At 43.6% G+C, this 18,999-nt stretch overlaps 1 protein-coding gene across 1 annotated transcript in view; it reads right to left on the bottom strand.

Moving 5' to 3' along the window:
* Window positions 1–399: 399 nt before the first annotated feature.
* LIMCH1 (LIM and calponin homology domains 1) overlaps window positions 400–18,999 on the bottom strand; it is a 237,641-nt gene continuing 219,041 nt past the window's right edge. The window contains exons 19-25 of the mRNA XM_056855094.1: window positions 13,425–13,517; window positions 11,225–11,329; window positions 10,328–10,464; window positions 6,851–6,928; window positions 5,577–5,685; window positions 4,176–4,278; window positions 400–682 (exon numbers count right to left, since the gene is read on the bottom strand). Coding sequence (XP_056711072.1) covers window positions 657–682; window positions 4,176–4,278; window positions 5,577–5,685; window positions 6,851–6,928; window positions 10,328–10,464; window positions 11,225–11,329; window positions 13,425–13,517 — 651 coding nt within the window. The 3' untranslated portion in view covers window positions 400–656. The remainder of the gene's footprint in view (window positions 683–4,175; window positions 4,279–5,576; window positions 5,686–6,850; window positions 6,929–10,327; window positions 10,465–11,224; window positions 11,330–13,424; window positions 13,518–18,999) is intronic.

Below are 18,999 nucleotides of genomic sequence, written 5' to 3' on the forward strand. Positions count from 1 at the left end.
TATGCACACACAAATTGCTTGATTAAAGCAATAATTTATTCATAGAATTCCTACCCTCCACTGAAGGTAATATAGTAAAACGTTGCAGAATTACAGTATGTTTTATCAAAGTAGTGTCTTTGTATAAAAAAAAAACACAAGTTACCGCTTTAATAATAAACAGAAAAGTCACTTTCTGTGATGCTTAATTGTATTCCCCCAAATGCACCTAATTAGATTAATATGTTGGCATATTACAGAACATCTACAAAGGTTGTGTAAACTTAAAATCCTCAGTTCCTAGTTATATTAAAACAGAGCAGATTTATTGCATCTTCATTTCCATGTTACTTGCCAAAAAAAGGGGGGGGAAGGAGCAGATTCTGAATCCACGCATCACTGACAATATGGAGCGCACGCCCTCATGGGTTGAAAGGGAGCTCAGTGTCCAGAGATGCACTTCATACACATAATGCAAGTGAATTAAGGAAGGAAAACAGGTATTGCATTGGAAAGGAGCTGATGTAATCTTTCATGCCAGCCTTTCAAGATGAGCCGAAGGCCGTGAAGTCTGTGGGGAGATGCTCGTACGAGTGATTGTCCAGAAGCAGCTGCAGGAACACAGTCATGACCTTCCTCCTTGCAGAGTACTTTTGTAAGCAAGACGGAGATCCATGTCACAAAGTTGTTGGCTGACCAGCGGCTATACACACACACACACAAAAGAAACAAATGTCCAGTGAACCAATTGTCTCAGAAACAACACAGTTGCTAAAATGTACGCACCTGGGAGAAAACCCTCTGAGATCCCCCCTGTCTATATCCTAAATGAATAAATGTAGCATATAAGAAGGAGGAGGAGGAGGAAAAAGAAGAGTTGGTTTTTATACCCTGCTTTTCGCTACCAAAAGGAGTCTCAAAGTGGCTTACAATCACCTTCCCCTCCCCACAACAGGTACCTTGTGAGGTAGGTGAGGCTGAGAGAGAGTTCAGAGAGAACTGTGACTGGCCCAAGGTCACCAGCAGGCTTCATGGGAAGGAGTGGGGAATCAAACCCGGTTCTCCAGATTAGAGTCCGCTGCTCTTAACTACTGCACCATGCTGGCTAAATAAATACAAGCATGACTAAAATGGAGACTAGAAATTAAGGAACAGCCTACAGGTTGCCTGAGCTCCCTTCTTGTGCATCCTGTTCTCTGCACCCTAGAGCATACCCATCAGAGATTACGTTCTTTTTTTGCTGTCCAGTCGCAGCTGATTTATGGGTTTTCAAGGCAAGAGATAATCGGAGGTGGTTTGTCACTGCCTGCCTCTGCATAGCGACCCTGGACTTCCTTGGTAGTCTCCCATCCAAGTACTAACCAAAGCCACCCTGTTAGCTTCCAAGATCTGATGAGATCGGGCTAGTCTGGGCTATCCAGGTCAGGGTATCGGAGAGTATACAGGTTGGAATACATGTGGGTTTTCCCAGAAGGCCAAATAGCGCCCCAGGCAATTTCAAGTCAAGAAAACGGCATGAGAGGCAATGAGGACCCTTCTCCACATGCACTGTGGTCCTGATCTGAATCTGGTGTTACATTCATAGGAATTGTAGAGAAGCTGCAACTCATATATGACTGTTAGAGTGAGTGGGGATCACAAACCCAACCGGCATACTATGAAATATGTGAATTGGCTGACACTGTGGGGTTTGCAGTCTTGGGTGTGCTAAATAAATATGCAAGAGATCTGGGCACAGAGCCTTAATATAGTGGAATTTTCCCAATAGGGTACCACAACAATTACTCTGGTATCACGGTGTCACAAAAAAAGAAGAAGTTCTAGGGATTTAAATTTTGTTTAATAAAGCAGCCATTTAAATTATCAAAATGCTATTGTTTAAACATTAGCAAGCTCACAATGTATCTAGCCTAATACATATTCTTACACATTATCAGTACTGCTACTCATTTTTGTTAAGAAAAATGAACATGTTTGCATGCTCTGGTGTCAGTCTTGTTCACAGACAATGAACTTTACTTTAGTGATACTGCTCATACAGCCAATTCAACTCTGAACAGTGTCACCCTAAGACTAAAAGGAAGGAAAAAACAGACAATTAACAATAAGGCCAGTTCAGGAGAACACACATTCAATAGGCACAGATGGTTCTGGAATACACAGGGAACTCTTTGCCCGTTTTCCAAGCCTTGGAAAACATTTACACAAATAGAGAAACAGTAAACAAATCCTTATCGGTTTAATGTTTCTATCCTTAGGGCGTATGTCAATTTCACCTACAGCTAGAGCACAGGTGGTTCAACTCTAGTTTTGCATGAATCTAGAATCTCCACAACCCGTTGATCTAGTTTAAATTCAACAAGCAAGAATGCTATGTCGGAATGGGTGAAGGCCCCCATTCATGTGAGTTAAGTCATCCAGAGTATACCTGCCTGCCTCAAAGATGTCTTGCAGGATTCAACCAAAGTTCCCTAGTTCAGCAACCAGGAGGCAACAGGCAGTCAACTGGCCGGAGTCCTTCCAGCAGACCACAGTTAGCTGTTGCCTCTCCTGCCTTAGAGAGTGATATGGGGCAAGAGTCAAGTCACAGGCAAATGATGGTTTAAAATAATCCAATCTATGTGTCTAAATAGCTGTTTCTGCATTTTTAGCCATTTACTAGGGGTGTATCTGGGAAACGAACGCATCTCCTAACCGGAACGATAGCAGCTGTACACACTGAAATGCTATACAACAGCACCCTCTATTTTTCTGGAAGTGGAACTGTTTTTGAGCCCCAAAGTCCGCTCTGTAGGACTTGCCTTTCTTATTCTTCCCCTCTGTAGAAAAGCAGAAAGTATTTTCCAGAAACGATGCATTTGCAGTGATTCCTTTCATTACTCATAACATGTACAGGGCATAGGTCATGGATAGCCTTGCTCTCTGGGCTGGGAAGCAGAAGTCTTTCGTCTTGCAAGAAGAATTACCAGGCCAGGAGGCACGTTGGAAAAGGTGTAGCTCAAAACTTACTCTGGATTCTTTTTGATTAGTGCAGTGGGCCAGTGGCGAGTGGGAAATTTATTACATAAGTAGGCTGATAACAAGTCTCCACCCCCTCTGAGCTGTTTGCACTGATTTTTGAAAGGGAAAAGACCCCCATCAAAACCAAGACCAACAGGAGCTAGCTGATTCCTCCATCTATTCCTCACAGCTTGTGCCAGTGTCAAAGTTAACAAAGGTGCAGGAGATGGAGTGTCCACTTTGTAATACTCCTGCTGATCTGAGTATCCTGAGAAGTCTTTCACCATATCAATGCAGACAGATTATGCTCATGCTAGTATCCCCTTCCATTCGCCATTTTTAGGGATGGCTGGCTGGCTGGCTGGCTAGATGGCTGGATGGCTAGATGGCTGGCTGGCTGGCTGGCTGGATAGATGGATAGACAGACAGACAGACAGATAGTGTGTGTGTGTCAGGCTGCCTACCTACCAAAGTAACATCCCATTAACTCTGAGACTGACTACCAAGTGTTTTTGTACATCTATTTCTTCCAGGTATGAGAGAAACTGAAAAGGAGAAGGCATCTCTTGGTGCAAATGCAATAATCCTTAAAGTACGTAAAAATCCTCATACATTACTCTTGCAAGATTACAAAAAAGAAAGCAGAAAGGTATTCTGGGATGCCATTTGTGTATGTGTGTGTGTAAAATTCAGCTCAGATATCAAGTATTTTCTAACGCCATGAAATCAGGACAAGAGTATGACTCAGTTCAGACAACATGCAAAACTAATTACCGGTAGCTGGTTAAGTCCGATCATCTGAATGCCACTGTGGTTATTTAGGGTCTGCCAAACAGGATCTGGAACCATAGTTTGAAGTTTGTTTATTAACCACAGTTGGTTTCAGGTAGCCGGCTCAAGGTTGACTCAGCCTTCCATCCTTCTGAGGTGGGTAAAATGAGTACCAAGCTTGCTGGGGGTAAAGGGCAGATGACTGAGGAAGGCACTGGCAAACCACCCCGTAAACAAAGTCTGCCTAGGAAACGTCGAGATGTGATGTCACCCCATGGGTCAGGAATGACCCGGTGCTCGCACAGGGGACCTTTACCTTTTTAATGTTAGACAGGCTCATAAGCAGCTGCAGGATTCAGCACACAAAAGGAAAAGAAAACAAACTAACAGGCCATACCCAATCGAGAAAGACGTTTGGTACTTACTTCTGGATCGGATGTAGCAATCATTGCAATTGAGAAGACCATTTCTAATCCGTACGTCTGTGCCAATGGCTGCGTCTCCAAGCTGGCCCTTACAAATTCCACACTATTTTGTTAAGAAAGAGTGGACACAGTGAGCGACTTGTCAGGAGCACATCCACACCACATCTGTCAGTCAGCTGTGTAGATATATGATTTGGGCTTCTTTAGTTTTATGGCTCTTTATCTCCATGGCAAGAAGAGCTGATGGGGTGATGAGTTGGATACAACAGCGTGGATACAACTGTTCGTAATGAGTTGGATACCACAGCGTGTTTCCATGGATGGCAAGATTTTTCCTTGCGGAGCACAACTTTCTCACTCACACACCCTTCCACTGCAGCCCTGTCACTCAAGAACAACATTTCAGGGGGCATATTGGGCTGCAGAGGGAGGGGGGAGGCAAGAAAGTTGTGCACTGCAGGCAGAAATCCTTCCATCCATGTAAATGCTCCTGTGGATCTGAACCAAAGTCTAGGGTGGCTTGTCATACAGATCCTCAGAATTACAAATGCCTTCATAAAACATTTGGTGCTGGCTCAGAATCTCACCACAGGACAAGTTATAAGAACATAAGGAAGGCCATGCTGGATCAGACCAAAGTCCATCACTACATTTTATTTTTATGGTCATTGGCCAGCACACCAAGGTCCATCAAGTCCAGCAGTCTGTTCACACAGTGGCCAACCAGGTGCCTCTAGGAAGCCCACAAACAAGACGACTGCAGCAGCATTGTCCTGCCTGTGTTCCACAGCACCTAATATAATAGGAATGCTCTGGAGAAAATAGGTATGCATCATGACTAGTATCCATGAATACCCCTCTCCTCCATGGACATGTCCACTTCCCTCTTAAAGCCTTCCAAGTTGGCAGTCATCACCACATCCTGGGGCAGGGAGTTCCACAATTTAACTACGCGTTGTGTGAAGAAATACTTCCCTTTTATTTGTTTTGAATCTCTCACCCTCCAGCTTCAGCAGATGACCTGCATTCTAGTATTATGAGAGAGGGAGAAAAGCTTCTCCCTGTCCACTCTCTCTATACTATGCATAATTTTATAGACCTCTATCATGTCTCTCCTTAACCGCATTCTTTCCAAGCTGAACAGCCCTAAGTATTTTAACCGCTCCTCATAGGGCAGCTGCTCTAGTCCCCTGATCATTTTGGTTGCTCTTTTCTGCACCTTCTCATTCTCTGCAATATCCTTTTTTAGGTGTGGTGACCAGAACTGTACACATATATACTATATACATATATACTGTATACTAGACATCATAGTTGTAGCGAAAAGGAGCTTCTTCCCAGAACAATAAGCCAACATGGAAGGCAACTTTTAGTCAGGGAGAATGTATTAGAAATTCCTACCCTGAAGCACTGAATATGGAAATAAAGACCAAGGGTCTCAATAATCATGGCTGCGCCTTTCCCCAGAGTTTGTCCACAGCTAGAACACAGCTTCCTTCCACTGACAGACCTAAAATGACCAAAAAATAAAAAAAAAACACTTTTTAAAGGGTTGCTTTGATTGATCTGTTGGTGCTTTGTGTATGCGTGGAACGAATTCTGCAATGAGACAAACAATAAGAAGAATGAAAATAATAAAAGTGTCTGGACAATGTTTAATTCAGTAATGCCACTGGTCAATGATCGGCTCTCATAGCTCCTTTTTTACAATAGCTTTTGTATTTGGGTGCAGAAGCCTGAGTACAGGGAACAGCCCAATGTATAGCCAGCATCTCTAGAAATGGGATATATATATTTATTAGACCCCCCACCAAGTGGACAATGAACAGATTGCACACTTTGTTCAGGTTCCACGTCAGTCTTCTCTGTCAATATACAGGCAGGGATCCAGAGCTCAGTGAAGCACCCACGCAACAGAGAATATGACAGTTGTGTTTACTGTTTCAACTCATCCAATGTCTAACAAGCACCATTTCTAGATGTTCTATGTTCATGACGGGTTATAAGGATGCTGCAGGTCAATCAACCAGATCAACCATCCTTTGCAAGACTAGGACTCCATGTTTGAAAGCGCCACCGAAGAAAGCTCCGATTGTTTGTAAAACCAGGTCATGAAAACTCAGTGCAGGAAATATGTTTACGAATCTAAGTACATAAAAACATAAGAAAGGCACAGCTGGATCAGGCCAAGGTCCATCAAGTCCAGCAGTCTGTTCACAAACTGGCCAACCAGGTGCCTCTAGGAAGCCCCCAAACAAGGTGACTGAAGCATGTTCCACAGAACCTAATATAATAGGCATGCTCCTCTGATCCTGGAGAGAATAGGTATGCATCATGACTAATATCCATTTTTACTAGTAGCCACGAATACCCCTCTCCTCCATGAACATGCCCACTCCCCTTTTAAAGCCTTCCAAGTTGGCAGCCATCACCACATCCTGGGGCAGGGAGTTCCACAATTTAACTGTGCTATATACTAGGCTGCAGCGTAAGTAGGTTGCAGTGTAATCCTAAGCAGAGCTAGACCCTTCTATGCCCATGGACTGTGGTGCATTTAGAAGGGTCTGCCACTGCTTAGGATCGCAGGGAGTGAAATCAAGTGCGTTCATCAGACAGGAAATCTTGGTTGATAATCATTTATAAAGTGGTGAATCAGCTCCTGGGCCTTCCTATACCTGTTGGGTGACTGGCTTTGTATTCCCAGAGAACATGGCAACTGCGGTCCGGTCTGGTAGCTTTCTTGACAGCCTGCCCTGAAGGACAAGGGTGACAAGAACAATGGTGAAGTATTAACAGGAAAAGCTCTGCTTGTCAGCGGCAAACAGTAAACAGTATTTATAGGGCAGCCTCCTGCTGAAAAATGCTGAATAGCTTTTAAGAACCCCTTCTGTTACTTCAGGTAGCATTGGGTCCTAGGGGATGGTAAGTTGCAGGGATGAAGGTCCAAGCTTTGGGTCTCAGGGACTAGAGGCTGAATCACGGACTATTTCTGCAAACCACAGATCAAAGGGTTTTTGAACTTTACTGCTACAAACTGCTGTCAGCCTGTCACAAGTATGAATGGCTCCTCATGCAAAAATAGTCTCCCTAGAAGTTTCAGGGCAGAGGCTAAGCTGGAACCTCCACTTTCCCAACATATTTTATTTGGAGGAGGAAGAAGAGTTGGTTTTTACACCCTGCTTTTCTCTACTGTAAGGAGTCTCAAAGCGGCTTACAATCACCTTCCCTCCCCCTCCCCACAACACACACCTTGTGAGGTAGGTGGGGCTGGAAGGGTTCTGAGAGAACTGTGACTAGTCCAAGGTCACCCAGCAGGCTTCATGTGGAGGAGCAGGGAAACTGAACCCGTTTCTCCAGATTACAGTCCGCCACTCTTAACCACTAGACCACACTGGCTCTCTCCATGAAATCCACTGCCTGCTATCTGTAGTGATAGAAACCTGGAACATTTCACCACCTAATCCTTTCCTTTCCTTTTATCCCTTAGAAGCTCCTTGATCCACTGATCTTGAGCAGCATATATCTAGTGTTTGAGGGATATAAGGACTGAAACAAATCTTGCCACTGACAATGTAGCCTTGGGATTCCTATCGCTTAGTAAAAAAGGCATTATGTCAGACACAGAGGCATTAGATTTGTATGTTAAAAGGGGGAAAAACCACCTAATCCACCATTTCTGTAGACTACCTGTGTAGATCACAAGCAGTTCTCCCTTGACAAGGCTTCTGACAGGGTTAAGGGACACGGGCCTTCCAAGAAACGTTCCTCTTCCCCAGAGTACCTCCCTGAGGAGTCTGAGCTACCATACTTCTCTTTCGGTGAAGACTGAGAAAATAAGCAAGCAAGCCAACACCTACCTCCTAATTTCTTTTGTGGAACTGTCCGGCAGACTTAAATTATTCTCCAAGGGCGAGGTCTGCCGTCTTGTGTCTGGGACCTGTGGGCTCTGTTTAGTTAACACCAGTGCAGTCCATGGCACCTCTGAAAATGAAGATCCAAACTAAGCAAATAGGTATGGGTTAAACTGCCGTTTGATAAGACACATTTTAAAATGCAGCACTGTGTTAAAAAAACACACACGAACCTCTTAAATTTATATTGTTATGGCTGTCAAATGACAAGGCAGCCTTTTCTCTAGTGGCATAAACTGCTGTCAAGTCACAGCTGACTTATGGTGACCCTATTAGGGTTTTCAAGGCAAGGGACATTTGGAGGTGGGTTTGCCCATTGCCTCCCTCTGTGTAGCAACCCTGGACTTCCTTGGTGGTCTCCTATCTAAGCACCTTCAGAAAGGTTGGGGATCCGTGGAATAGATTAACACAAGTAACGCGGTGGCAGTGGGGGGAAAACAACAAACATAATTATCAACAACTGATTATACAGCAGTAAAGAAGAAGAAGAAAAAGAAGAAGAAGAGCTGGTTTTTATACCCCACTTTTCTCTACCATCCCTTCCTCTCCCCACAACAGGCACCTTGTGAGGCAGGTGGGGCTGAGACAGTTCGGAGAGAACTGTGACTGGCCCAAGGTGAGCCAGCAGGCTGCATGTGGAGGAGTGGGGAAACAAACCCGGTTCTCTAGATTAGAGTCCGCCGCTCTTAACCACTACACCATGCTGATGCAGAGTGTCTCTGAAATTGCTGATATTGCTAACATTTTGATTTTAATAGGCATTTCAAAACTGTATAAACAGATTCCATATTGTAGAAACAACACTCTAAAATTATTCTCCTAAATCAACTAGTCTCCTAAATTCTAAGTATTTGCATACATGTCCTCTTGAACTGTCAATTTTCATCATATGTACATTTGCCAAAAAATCCTAATCCTATCAGAGACTACAATACTAGCAAGCAGAATTGTAGATCTTATTTCCAAAGCAAGAGGAGTTGTTAAAAAGACTACGTAGGTTTTAGTTAGTTTAAAGTAAGAGTTTTAAAAAATATCTTCACATACCCTGACATAATGGCAAAGTCATTCTGGTTGGAGGTTTGCATTCTGGCATGGATGTCGGATTATCTGGCTCATTTCTGCTTTGATTACTTGCTTCTAGATAGCCTATTTTATTTATGCTGGTTAAAAAGAAAGACAGAAACAATATCAAATCAGATTTGCAAATGCTTAATAATAAGACATGTGTATTAGATATCAATGAACAGATACACAAACAAGGTTGGTTCTAGATGCCTTGTTTCTTTGTTTCTGGGTACATCTTCAGCCTACTGTCCTAACACGTTCAGTAACAAACATGCCAGCAGTAGCAAGCAGAATGGTAGACTCTCCTTTGATCTACACAGGGGAGAGAAACTAGCATCTATGGCCTTTTATGCAGGGACATTTCCTCACAGTCACCCCCACCAACTGCTTTGGGGCTTCCTTTTGATTATGCACGCGTTTTCCAACCATCAGAAGTCACCTAGCTCTCCCTGCGCGTTTTGCCCACATTTTCCAGATTCTGGCAAAAACAGCATCTGGAAAACACGGGCAAAACGCACAGGGAGAGCGAGGCGACCTCTGACAGCCGGAAAACGCGTGCATAATCAAAAGGAAGCCCCAAAGTAGTCGCAGGGGGTGACTGTGAGGAAATGTCCCTTCATAAAAGGCAGAGTGCAGTAGTTGTGGGGTCAACATGGCCGGCCTGCCAAGGTAAGTGCAAGAGTGTTCTTATGGAATAAACGCCTTCTTGTTCATGGGGAATGGGCATCTGTCTAATGTATTCCACCGGGATTAAATGGCAGAATTTCTTAATATGACCTTAGAAACAAATGACAGCTTAATGAAAACTGATTCACAAGTCCATCACTCAAGCATCTGGCAACTCACAACCCTCCCCTCCCCCCCCAACAGTACTGGGGGAATTTTTTTTGGCTTCCACCAGTGAAAATGCACTTCCACGGTGGTGGAGAACAAAGTTTGGATCCAAGTCACTGGGTGGGGGGTATGCATATGTGAATTCTCTCTCAGAGAAGATTATGATGTGATGATTTTGCAGAAGGAACAGGAAGAGCTGACACATCACACTTCGGGTTTCTTCATTTAATTTGAAACAGAACTTTTGCATTCTAGTGGGTGACACACAAAACTTGCAATATGTTTTTGCGGAAGAAGCTTCTGTGCTGACATGCCCTACGGAATGCTGTGCCCTACACAGACCTTGTGTTTTCCTTCCACAATTCATACTCCTTGTTTTTTGAAAAGGGAGTGTCTTCCTGTTCACAAAGCACCTCCTTTGATGTTTCTTCTTCTTTTTGCTTATCAATCTCTTCAGAGTTGCTCATGTCTAGCACATTCTGTTAGAGAGAGAGAGAACAACGGAAAATTATTACAGACACAAATCTTGACCAGGCTTTGGTTTTCAAATAAACCACATGAAAAGTGTACAGAATGCCTAGGTACGGTAGATTTACTATGCATGAAGGAAAGCTGATTAGAACTTAGGTTCACACACCCACCTAGGACTTGCGTTTGCATAAAAAGCAGCTATGAGATAGGGCTGCTTGAGTGCTTTCCATCTTTTTAGCCCTCGGATTCACAAGTTCACTTCCTGCTTCCATTGTTTAGAAGTGTCTGGAGGCAGCGCAATGAACACAATCATGGTTTGTCAATTTAGACACGCCACCAAATCACAGCAGAAACCATGTTTGCAAACGCACTTACGCGCCGCTTCCAATTCTGGTTTGCCAGACAACTGGAACCCACGATTTGTCTACTGAGATATGACCCTTGAGAATATTCAATCATGATTTGACATGGGATTTTATGAACTACGAGTTGAGCCACAGTTGTCATACAATGGAGCTGACTACTTTTTTTCTTTTTTAAGCCATATATAATCCAAGCCTCTGCTGGCAGCATTCGTTCCATTAATTTCCCCACACTACCTGTTTTAAGTGAATGCTGCTTTTTGATAGCTCAGCAACCAAACTGCCTTTCCTACTGTTCTTGGACGCTCTTAAGATCATATTAAGATTTCACTATGTATTCCAGAAAAATCAGCTTTACAAAGCCTTGTTTCTATTTTATGTTTTAGTAGTTCTCAGGGGAACTCACCATAGCCCCATTTGCATCAGTCACAGAGGAAAACGTGGACAAGGGCTCAGAGGAGTTTGAAGTGACCATGAATGGAACCACAGTGTCCTCAATGATTTTGCGTTCCTAAAGGGAAAAAAGAAGATTATCGAGGAAGCCTATGATAAAAGCTATGAGGAAGAAGCATAAAGCCAGTCGCACAATTCCATAGTTAGCAACCAGGGCAAGGACTGATTCAGGCATATCTGTGTCTGACGTGGTCCGGTCCTTTTGCCAGAATGGTCCTCCAGAAGCCAAGGTCAGCTTTTGGTACAATGTGGAGTTGCTAGTTACAGTTAATCATCCCTTACAGTTAATCATCTCTGCCGCCTCACCCTGCTGGCTATTTAGCTTCCTTTGCCTCTGTTCATTCACCTCTGCCACCCTAATTATAATTTACAAAATTATAAATTATTTGAAGACCTAAAACTTGGAGACAGGCACCCACAAGCAGTCAAATGTAAGCATATGCATCCGATTTTTATTATCCATTCTGAATCTAGGGTCTGGGGTGCTTTCAGTTGAGATAACAAGCCACCTTGATTCTTACTTACCATGTGCTAAAAAAAGAAGCTTAATCACAAACATTTCTTGACAAGATAATTCATGTTTATAATAGTATGTACTATCATGCTGATAATCCAAAGGCATGGTTTGGCCAGCGTGGTGTAGTGGTTAAGAGCGGTGGACTCTAATCTGGAGAACCGGATATGATTCCCCACTCCTCCACATGAGCGGTGGACACAGTGGTATAAAGTGGCAGCCTGAGATGCTATCATGCTGATTAAGTTGTGACTGTTCATCAAAAAGATGAGTGTGTTGGACAGTCAGATAGGTATGTAAGTATAAGGTTTTACTAACATCTTAGCTGCTATCCAGATGTTTTAATGTGCCTGTCAAATAAAATGGCAAAATACCCGATGCCAACTGTTGAAGACACTAATGTTTGTCAATGATGCCTCCTTTCTCTTTCAATTGAAATGTTAAATGCATGAAAGTCTAAACACAACTGGAAAAACAAGCAATACCACCACCCTGCTGGATGAGAGCAAAGGTCACTCTAGCTCAGCACTCAGCACCCCTTATTCTATAGTGCCAAGCAAGATGTGTGGAGTGAATGCAACAGCAATCCCCTGATACTTAGTGGCTAGCTGCCCCTGAACAAGGAAACGGCATTTAGCTATCAGGGCAAATTGTCTTTTTGGTACTAAAATACTGTTGCAACCTTTAATTTATAAAATGAAACAGTATATGGTATCATAGAAAGTAACCATTTCCTGTGACAATTATTAGCAAGCAGTTTTCCCTAATGAGGTCTTACAAAATACACTAAATTTGTAGATTTTACCAAAGGCCCTGATCTGGATGGCCCAGGCTAGCCTGATCTTGTCAGATCTTACCAGCTAAGCAGAGTCAGGCCTGGTTAGTATTTGGATGGGGGACCACGAAGGACGTCCAGAGTTGTGACGCAGATGTAGGCAATGGCAAACCACCTCTGAACACCCCTTGCCTTGAAAACCCTACAGGGTCACCATAAATTGTTTGCAACTTGATGGCACTCTCCACCACTACCAATTTAAAAAGGTAAAGGTAGTCCCCTGTGCAAGCACCGGGTCATTCCTGACCCATGAGGTGACGTCACATCCCGACGTTTACTAGGCAGACTATGTTTACCATATGGTTTGCCATGGCCTTCCCCAGTCATCTTCCCTTTACCCCCAGCAAGCTGGGCACTTATTTTACTGACCTTAACCTTGGAAGGATAGAAGGCTGAGGCAACCTTGAGCCGGCTACCTAAAAAAACGACTTCTGTCAGGATCGAACACAGGTCATGAGCAGAACTTTTGACTGCAGTATGGCAGCTTACTATTCTGCGCCACGGGGCTCTCGCTACCACTACCAATAGCCCATTAAAAATATGCCTATACGATTAGGCATTTGAAAAGGCTTCCATTTACATGTTAATTCAATTGTGAAAAAAGTTAATTTCAAAATTAACTTTCTTATCTTATAAGAAAGAAGTGATGATAAGATTCCAGTCCTCAAAACAGACGGAGTCAAAACTGATCAAAGCAATTTTCCAGTAGGAAAAAGAAAGGAGAGGCAAAAAAGGTTGCTACCATCTCGCCTCTTAAGGCAACACCACCACCACCACCACAATGCCTCTGCCTCCTTCATGTACCTCCTCATAGTATCTGCGCTCCTCCTCTTCAACTTCTTTTTGGGCTCTTTCCCATTCTTCTTTCAACTTGTCCTGCTCTTTCTGATACCTTTCCTGTATAAAATGCCAATATAAGCTATTAAACAAGAAATACGACTGAAAGGGAGACTTTTTTTTTCATTTGCTTGGACCCAAGCAAGATCTGTGAGCCAAAAATTATTCTCAGAAACATTTATTATTTATCAGTTTTTTTAAGGCAAAGCAGATTATTTGGCTTATTTACAGGAATTAAATATAAAAACGATGATGAATTACTCAGCATTGCCACTAAAAATGGCAACCACGTCTTGAATTTTCGTCCCCTTATAGTTCAACTTACCCCATTCAGTTTACACTATGGCTTGGATCCATGAGGCAAAAGCAGAAACATAAACTACTCTGCACAGTTCCACGTATACAAGATTTTGTGCTATACCTAAAGTTTCCCTCCCTATATATTATAGTTTCCAGAAACTGACTGCACAAAATTTTTGCCAGTTGAATCACAGCTGAGGATATAGTAAGTATGACTTAGTGCAAGAGTTCTCGTGCAAGTGGAAAATCTGCACTGGATCCACCTTTGATCCCACCCGTAACAGCCAAAGATGTTGAAATGTGAGTAGAGAAATACACACTACAATGACATCAGGATAGGGCAACACTGGACAAAATGTTTTTGGAAGTGGGGAGAGTGCTCAACACAGAGTTGCCATTTTTGGCAGCAGCTCCATGTTTTTTGTTATGTTTTTGTTCTGATTTGAAAATCAAGAACAGAAGTCGGGGGAAATTTCTGAACCAGAACAGGGGTTCAATGTAAGGCAGATAGCCCTATGGCAGGGGAGGCCCACTCTGAATCTTGACTTGGCCAGAAATCAACATCAATTCACTCCTTCCAGTAACCGCAATACAGAAACCCAAGGGTTTAAATGATACATTAAATGCACTTTCGTCAGCACAAGGGCCATGGGTTTTGTTTCAGTTCTGGTTCCATGTGTCCTCCCAGAAGACATAAGGCAGCAGCAAGAAGGCCGGCCTGGTGGAATGCTCTGCTGGTGACATCAGGGCCCTGAGTGACATTAAAGAGTTCCGCAGGGCCTGCAAGACAGAGCTATTCCGCCAGGCCTATGGCCACAAGTATCTGCTGGCCTCCCTATTGCCCCTCCTTCCTGTTATATCTTGCGGAGGACAGCCGCACACTCTTAGGGCCCAGGGACCACCAGTAAGTTGTTATCAGATGACCGTAAAGATCTTTGGGGGGTATATCAGGGTATACCATTTCACATCACCTACTTGCCTAGTCTAATGCCGGGGATTGAGTTTCGGACCTTCTGCCTGCCAAGCAGATGCTCTACCACTGAGCCAGAGCACCTCCCCAAAAATGTTGTGGTTCCCCTACTATTTTTAAGGTGAATCCCAAGTCACACATTAAATGCAAGTTGGGTTGGGATTTCACCCAACTCACAGTAAACATATCATCTAATTAGACCCTGAGTCTTCCAAGAGTGTTCCAGCCGGTTGCACCCTGATATAAGGCAAGTTGTAGCACTAGCTCTGTTGCCATTTTCTTCTCTCTTTTTTTCAGAATCTATTTCTTGAAAAAGAGAAAAATTTAAAGACAGCTGTGTAGGAAAGAGGAGAAAAACAGAGGGTGAAGACAAAGAAAGAGTGATGGCATGACATAAACATTAAGAAGAGGGCTCACATTGCAGCATAGAGTTAAAAGCTGGTTCCTGGATCTAAAAAACTATTGCTTTGCTCTCACAAACTTTTTAAAATGTGAAGTCCCTTTTTCAATTACCAAAAAGCAGATTATGGCTCTGGGTGGACCCACTCTCTATTTTACTTTGTCTCTAGCCCCAGGCTAGCCTGATCTCGTCAGATCTCAGAAGCTAAGCAGGGTCGACCCTGGCTAGTATTTGGATAGGAGACCTCCAAGGAATACCAGGGTTGTGACGCAGAGGCAGGCAACGGCAAACCACCTCTGAACGTCTCTTGCCTTGAAAACCTCACCAAGGGTCACCATAAATAAGATGTGACTTGACGCAAAAAAAGGGGGGCTAGCAAAACATCTGTAGCAGCCCTAATAGCCCTGACTAGCCCATCTTGTCAGAGTTTGAAAACTAAGCAGCCTGCTATGCAGAAGAAGGCAATGGCAAACTACTTCTGCTCATCAAACCGCACAATGTGGGAACTTCATGGGACCACCATGAGTCAACTGCGACTCAATGGCACACTGTACCTTAGAAAACAGCAAGAGTCCAGTAGCACCGTAAAGACTAACAAAATTTCTGGCAGGGTATGAGCTTTCGTGAGCCACAGCTCACTTCTTCAGATACAGCTAGAATGTGATTCCACCTATCCTCAAGTAGGGAAGAGTGAATTACACACACAGTGGCAATGTAAATGTCAAAAGCAAGTAAATTATATTAGCAGGCGTGATTGGATTAGGTGTGACATGCAGAGGGATAGTAGGCGTGGAGAAATTGGCACTGGAATCCTACACCTCTATTCAGTCTAAGAGAATGCATTGTCTTGAGCCTCAGTATTAGCTGTAATCAGCAGTCTCTCTTTATAATCTCCCTTTGAAATCCCTTTGTAAGAGAACTGCTACTCTTAAATCAGCAACTGAATGTCTTGGAAGGTTAAAATGTTTCCCCACTGGTTTCTGAATGTTGTGGTTTCTGATGTCAGACATATGTGCATTTAATTGTGATCTATCACACTGTACCTTAGACAAGTATCTAGCTTTTGATTTCCTGTACTGAGCAAGGGGTTGGACTAGACAGACTGGAAGGCCCCTTAGAGCTCTTAAGATTCTATGAAAATCATCTCTCATCTTGACCTAGTTAATTTGGGGAAGGGCAAACAATTCAAGAAAAAAAGTTTAGGAAGTCCCATGATTAAATTTGAGAAGCCCTAAGCAAGATGATCTCTCTCACAGTTCTCTCCTCTCTGTGATCAATTTGACATTCGCTTCAAAACTGTAAAGTATGGCATCATGATATACAATATCTGAGTAGCTGAGAACTAGGCTATCAAATTGTAGGTAGTTTTTCAAACCAGAATATATTTTCATCTATAAATGGGAAATGAGTTTTCTCTTTTGAAAAAGGGGGGGGAGAGAAAAAAGACTAACCAAATATTTCAGTATGCTGGAAAGTAGGCATTGCATTTTCATTCGACTAAACTTTAATTCAGCTTCACAGGCTTTGGCAGTAATCTAATCAGCCTAAATGGTTGCCATTAAAATTTAAATGAAAGATGAAAAACCGTGTCAGCTTAGAAGATAAATACAGACAATGTATAAAGTTCCTAAGTGGAGAGGATGACAATTAGCTGTGCAGTTGGTTTTTCTCAAATAAAAGAAGTAGAAATATTCCCTCAGAAAGCTCATCTACTCCTATTAAGTTATATTATTTTTAGAATTATAGAATCACAGAGTTGGAAGGGGCCATAAAGGCCATCTAGTCCAGCCCCCTGCTTAATGCAGGATCAGCCTAGAGCATCCGTGACAAGTGTTTGTCCAGCCTCTGTTTAAAGACTGCCAGTGAGGGGGAGCTCACCACCTCCCTAGGTAGCTGGTTGCACTGTCGAACAACTCTTACTGTAAAAATCTTTTCCTAATATGCACCCGGTACCTTCCCACCCACAATTTAAGCCCATTATTGCGTGATCTCGTCAGATCTCAGAAGCTAAGCGGGGTCAGCCCTGGTTAGTATTTGGATGGGAGACCACCAAAGAATTCCAGGGTTGTGATGCAGAGAAAGGCACTGGCAAACCACTGTAAGCAAACGGGGTGCCAATCTCCTGGACTGGTCATGGCAACCCCAGCAGACGCGTGCAGCAGCCTTTCCAGACCAAGCGGCAAACCTGTACCGCTGCGGAAAGGACTCCTCTTCATCCCGCGAAACCGGCAGTCAAAGAACAGCAGGCAGGGCGGCCCCTCCAGAGGGCCAGAGGGCATCCATGTTCCTGTGTGTCCTGTTCCAGTGGCAGCCATATCGCAGGGAGCTGTCAGGCACGTAGCACCCATCAACACCCCCCTCCCCTTGCCTCATCAGCATGATTAGCGAGCCATCGATAGACGTTGAGATAACAGCGAAACATCGTTCCTCTGGCTATGCAAAGTGACGCGCCCCGGAGACAGCTAAGAGCGCCTTTGTATATGAGTAATAATCCCATCTTCAAGCAACTCTTGACCCTTTCAGTATTGCACAAGTCATTGGAATTAGAATAGTTTACACAATGGCCCAACCTCCACATCCTGGAAGCTGACCATTAGTTGTTTTGTCACCTTTTTGTTTTAGCTTGGGAACCACGAGGGTAATCCAATCACCCCTCCCCCAGAAAAAGGTATAGCTAAGGTCCTGAAAGTCCATACCCTACCTTAGGTCTTTCCCTGGCATACTTGCTGTCACTCTGTGATTTTGGTTTTGTGCAGCCTGATCACAATCCCCTTCCGTCTTGCTGGTCAAGTCTATGGGAACCCCCTTTCACATACACCCCCGCTTTCTCAGTATCTTTTAGCCTACGGAACTCAGGACAACTCCTCTACAGGAAAGGTGCAGTATATCCCATCATCTGCCTGCCAAATTGGCAATTGTCTCTCTAATCCTCCCTTTTGATTCCTAGACTCTCTGTGTATGTTTGTGTTGCCACATTGAATGCTTGAAATACATAAACTCTCCTAATTTGGAATCTCTTGCCTCTGTCATTATTCTAAGGTCACAGATACCGGCTCTGGTATACATTGGTTGCAATCCCGCTATATAAATATTGTAATTGCCATACGCGTGCTAATTCCCCAATCAAAGAGCATTTTGGCTAACACCACCTCTGTTAGTCTCTTGCCATGAAAACCCCAAAAGGGGTTGCCATACGTCAGCTGCGACTTGATGGCACCTTACACAAATTGCGAGTCCTATCCTCTGCTGCCAACAGGAACAGCTCCCTGTCCTCCTCTAAGTGATAGCCTGCTGGATCAAGGCAGGAACAAGATAACAAACATGGACTTTTCAGATAGTTTCATGGATGTTTTGCCAATTTAGGTAATTAAACCAAAGATATATTTGGTTCTTGTAGGTTATCCGGGCTGTGTAACCGTGGTCTTGGAATTGTCCTTCAGTGTTACTCCTCTGAAGATGCCTGCCACAGCTGCTGGCGAAACGTCAGGAAAGAAAATTCCAAGACCACGGTTACACAGCCCGGATAACCTACAAGAACCAATGAACTCTGACCGTGAAAGCCTTCGACAATATAAAGATATATTTGTTGAGGAATTGTCAGATAGGGCTTCTGACAGCTCTGTCCTCAAACAAAATGGTTCCCCCGCAAACAAAATGGAGTTCTACGTACACTCCTCCCCCCCCCCCGTTTTGCACACGAGCTCCGGCCAGAGATTTACAATTGTATTGGGACCCGCCCGTGTAAATCTTCGATCTGATATCGGGTCCCGCGCACAAAGCCGAGAGCTCAGCCATCTCCTCCACTGATTGTTCATGATTGTTTCTGTTTCAGTTTTACTTAAGTTGTTACCGGCAGGAAACAACTACATTGT

Source organism: Euleptes europaea, chromosome 9 (genome assembly GCF_029931775.1).
Source record: "Euleptes europaea isolate rEulEur1 chromosome 9, rEulEur1.hap1, whole genome shotgun sequence".
Lineage (NCBI taxonomy): Eukaryota > Metazoa > Chordata > Lepidosauria > Squamata > Sphaerodactylidae > Euleptes > Euleptes europaea.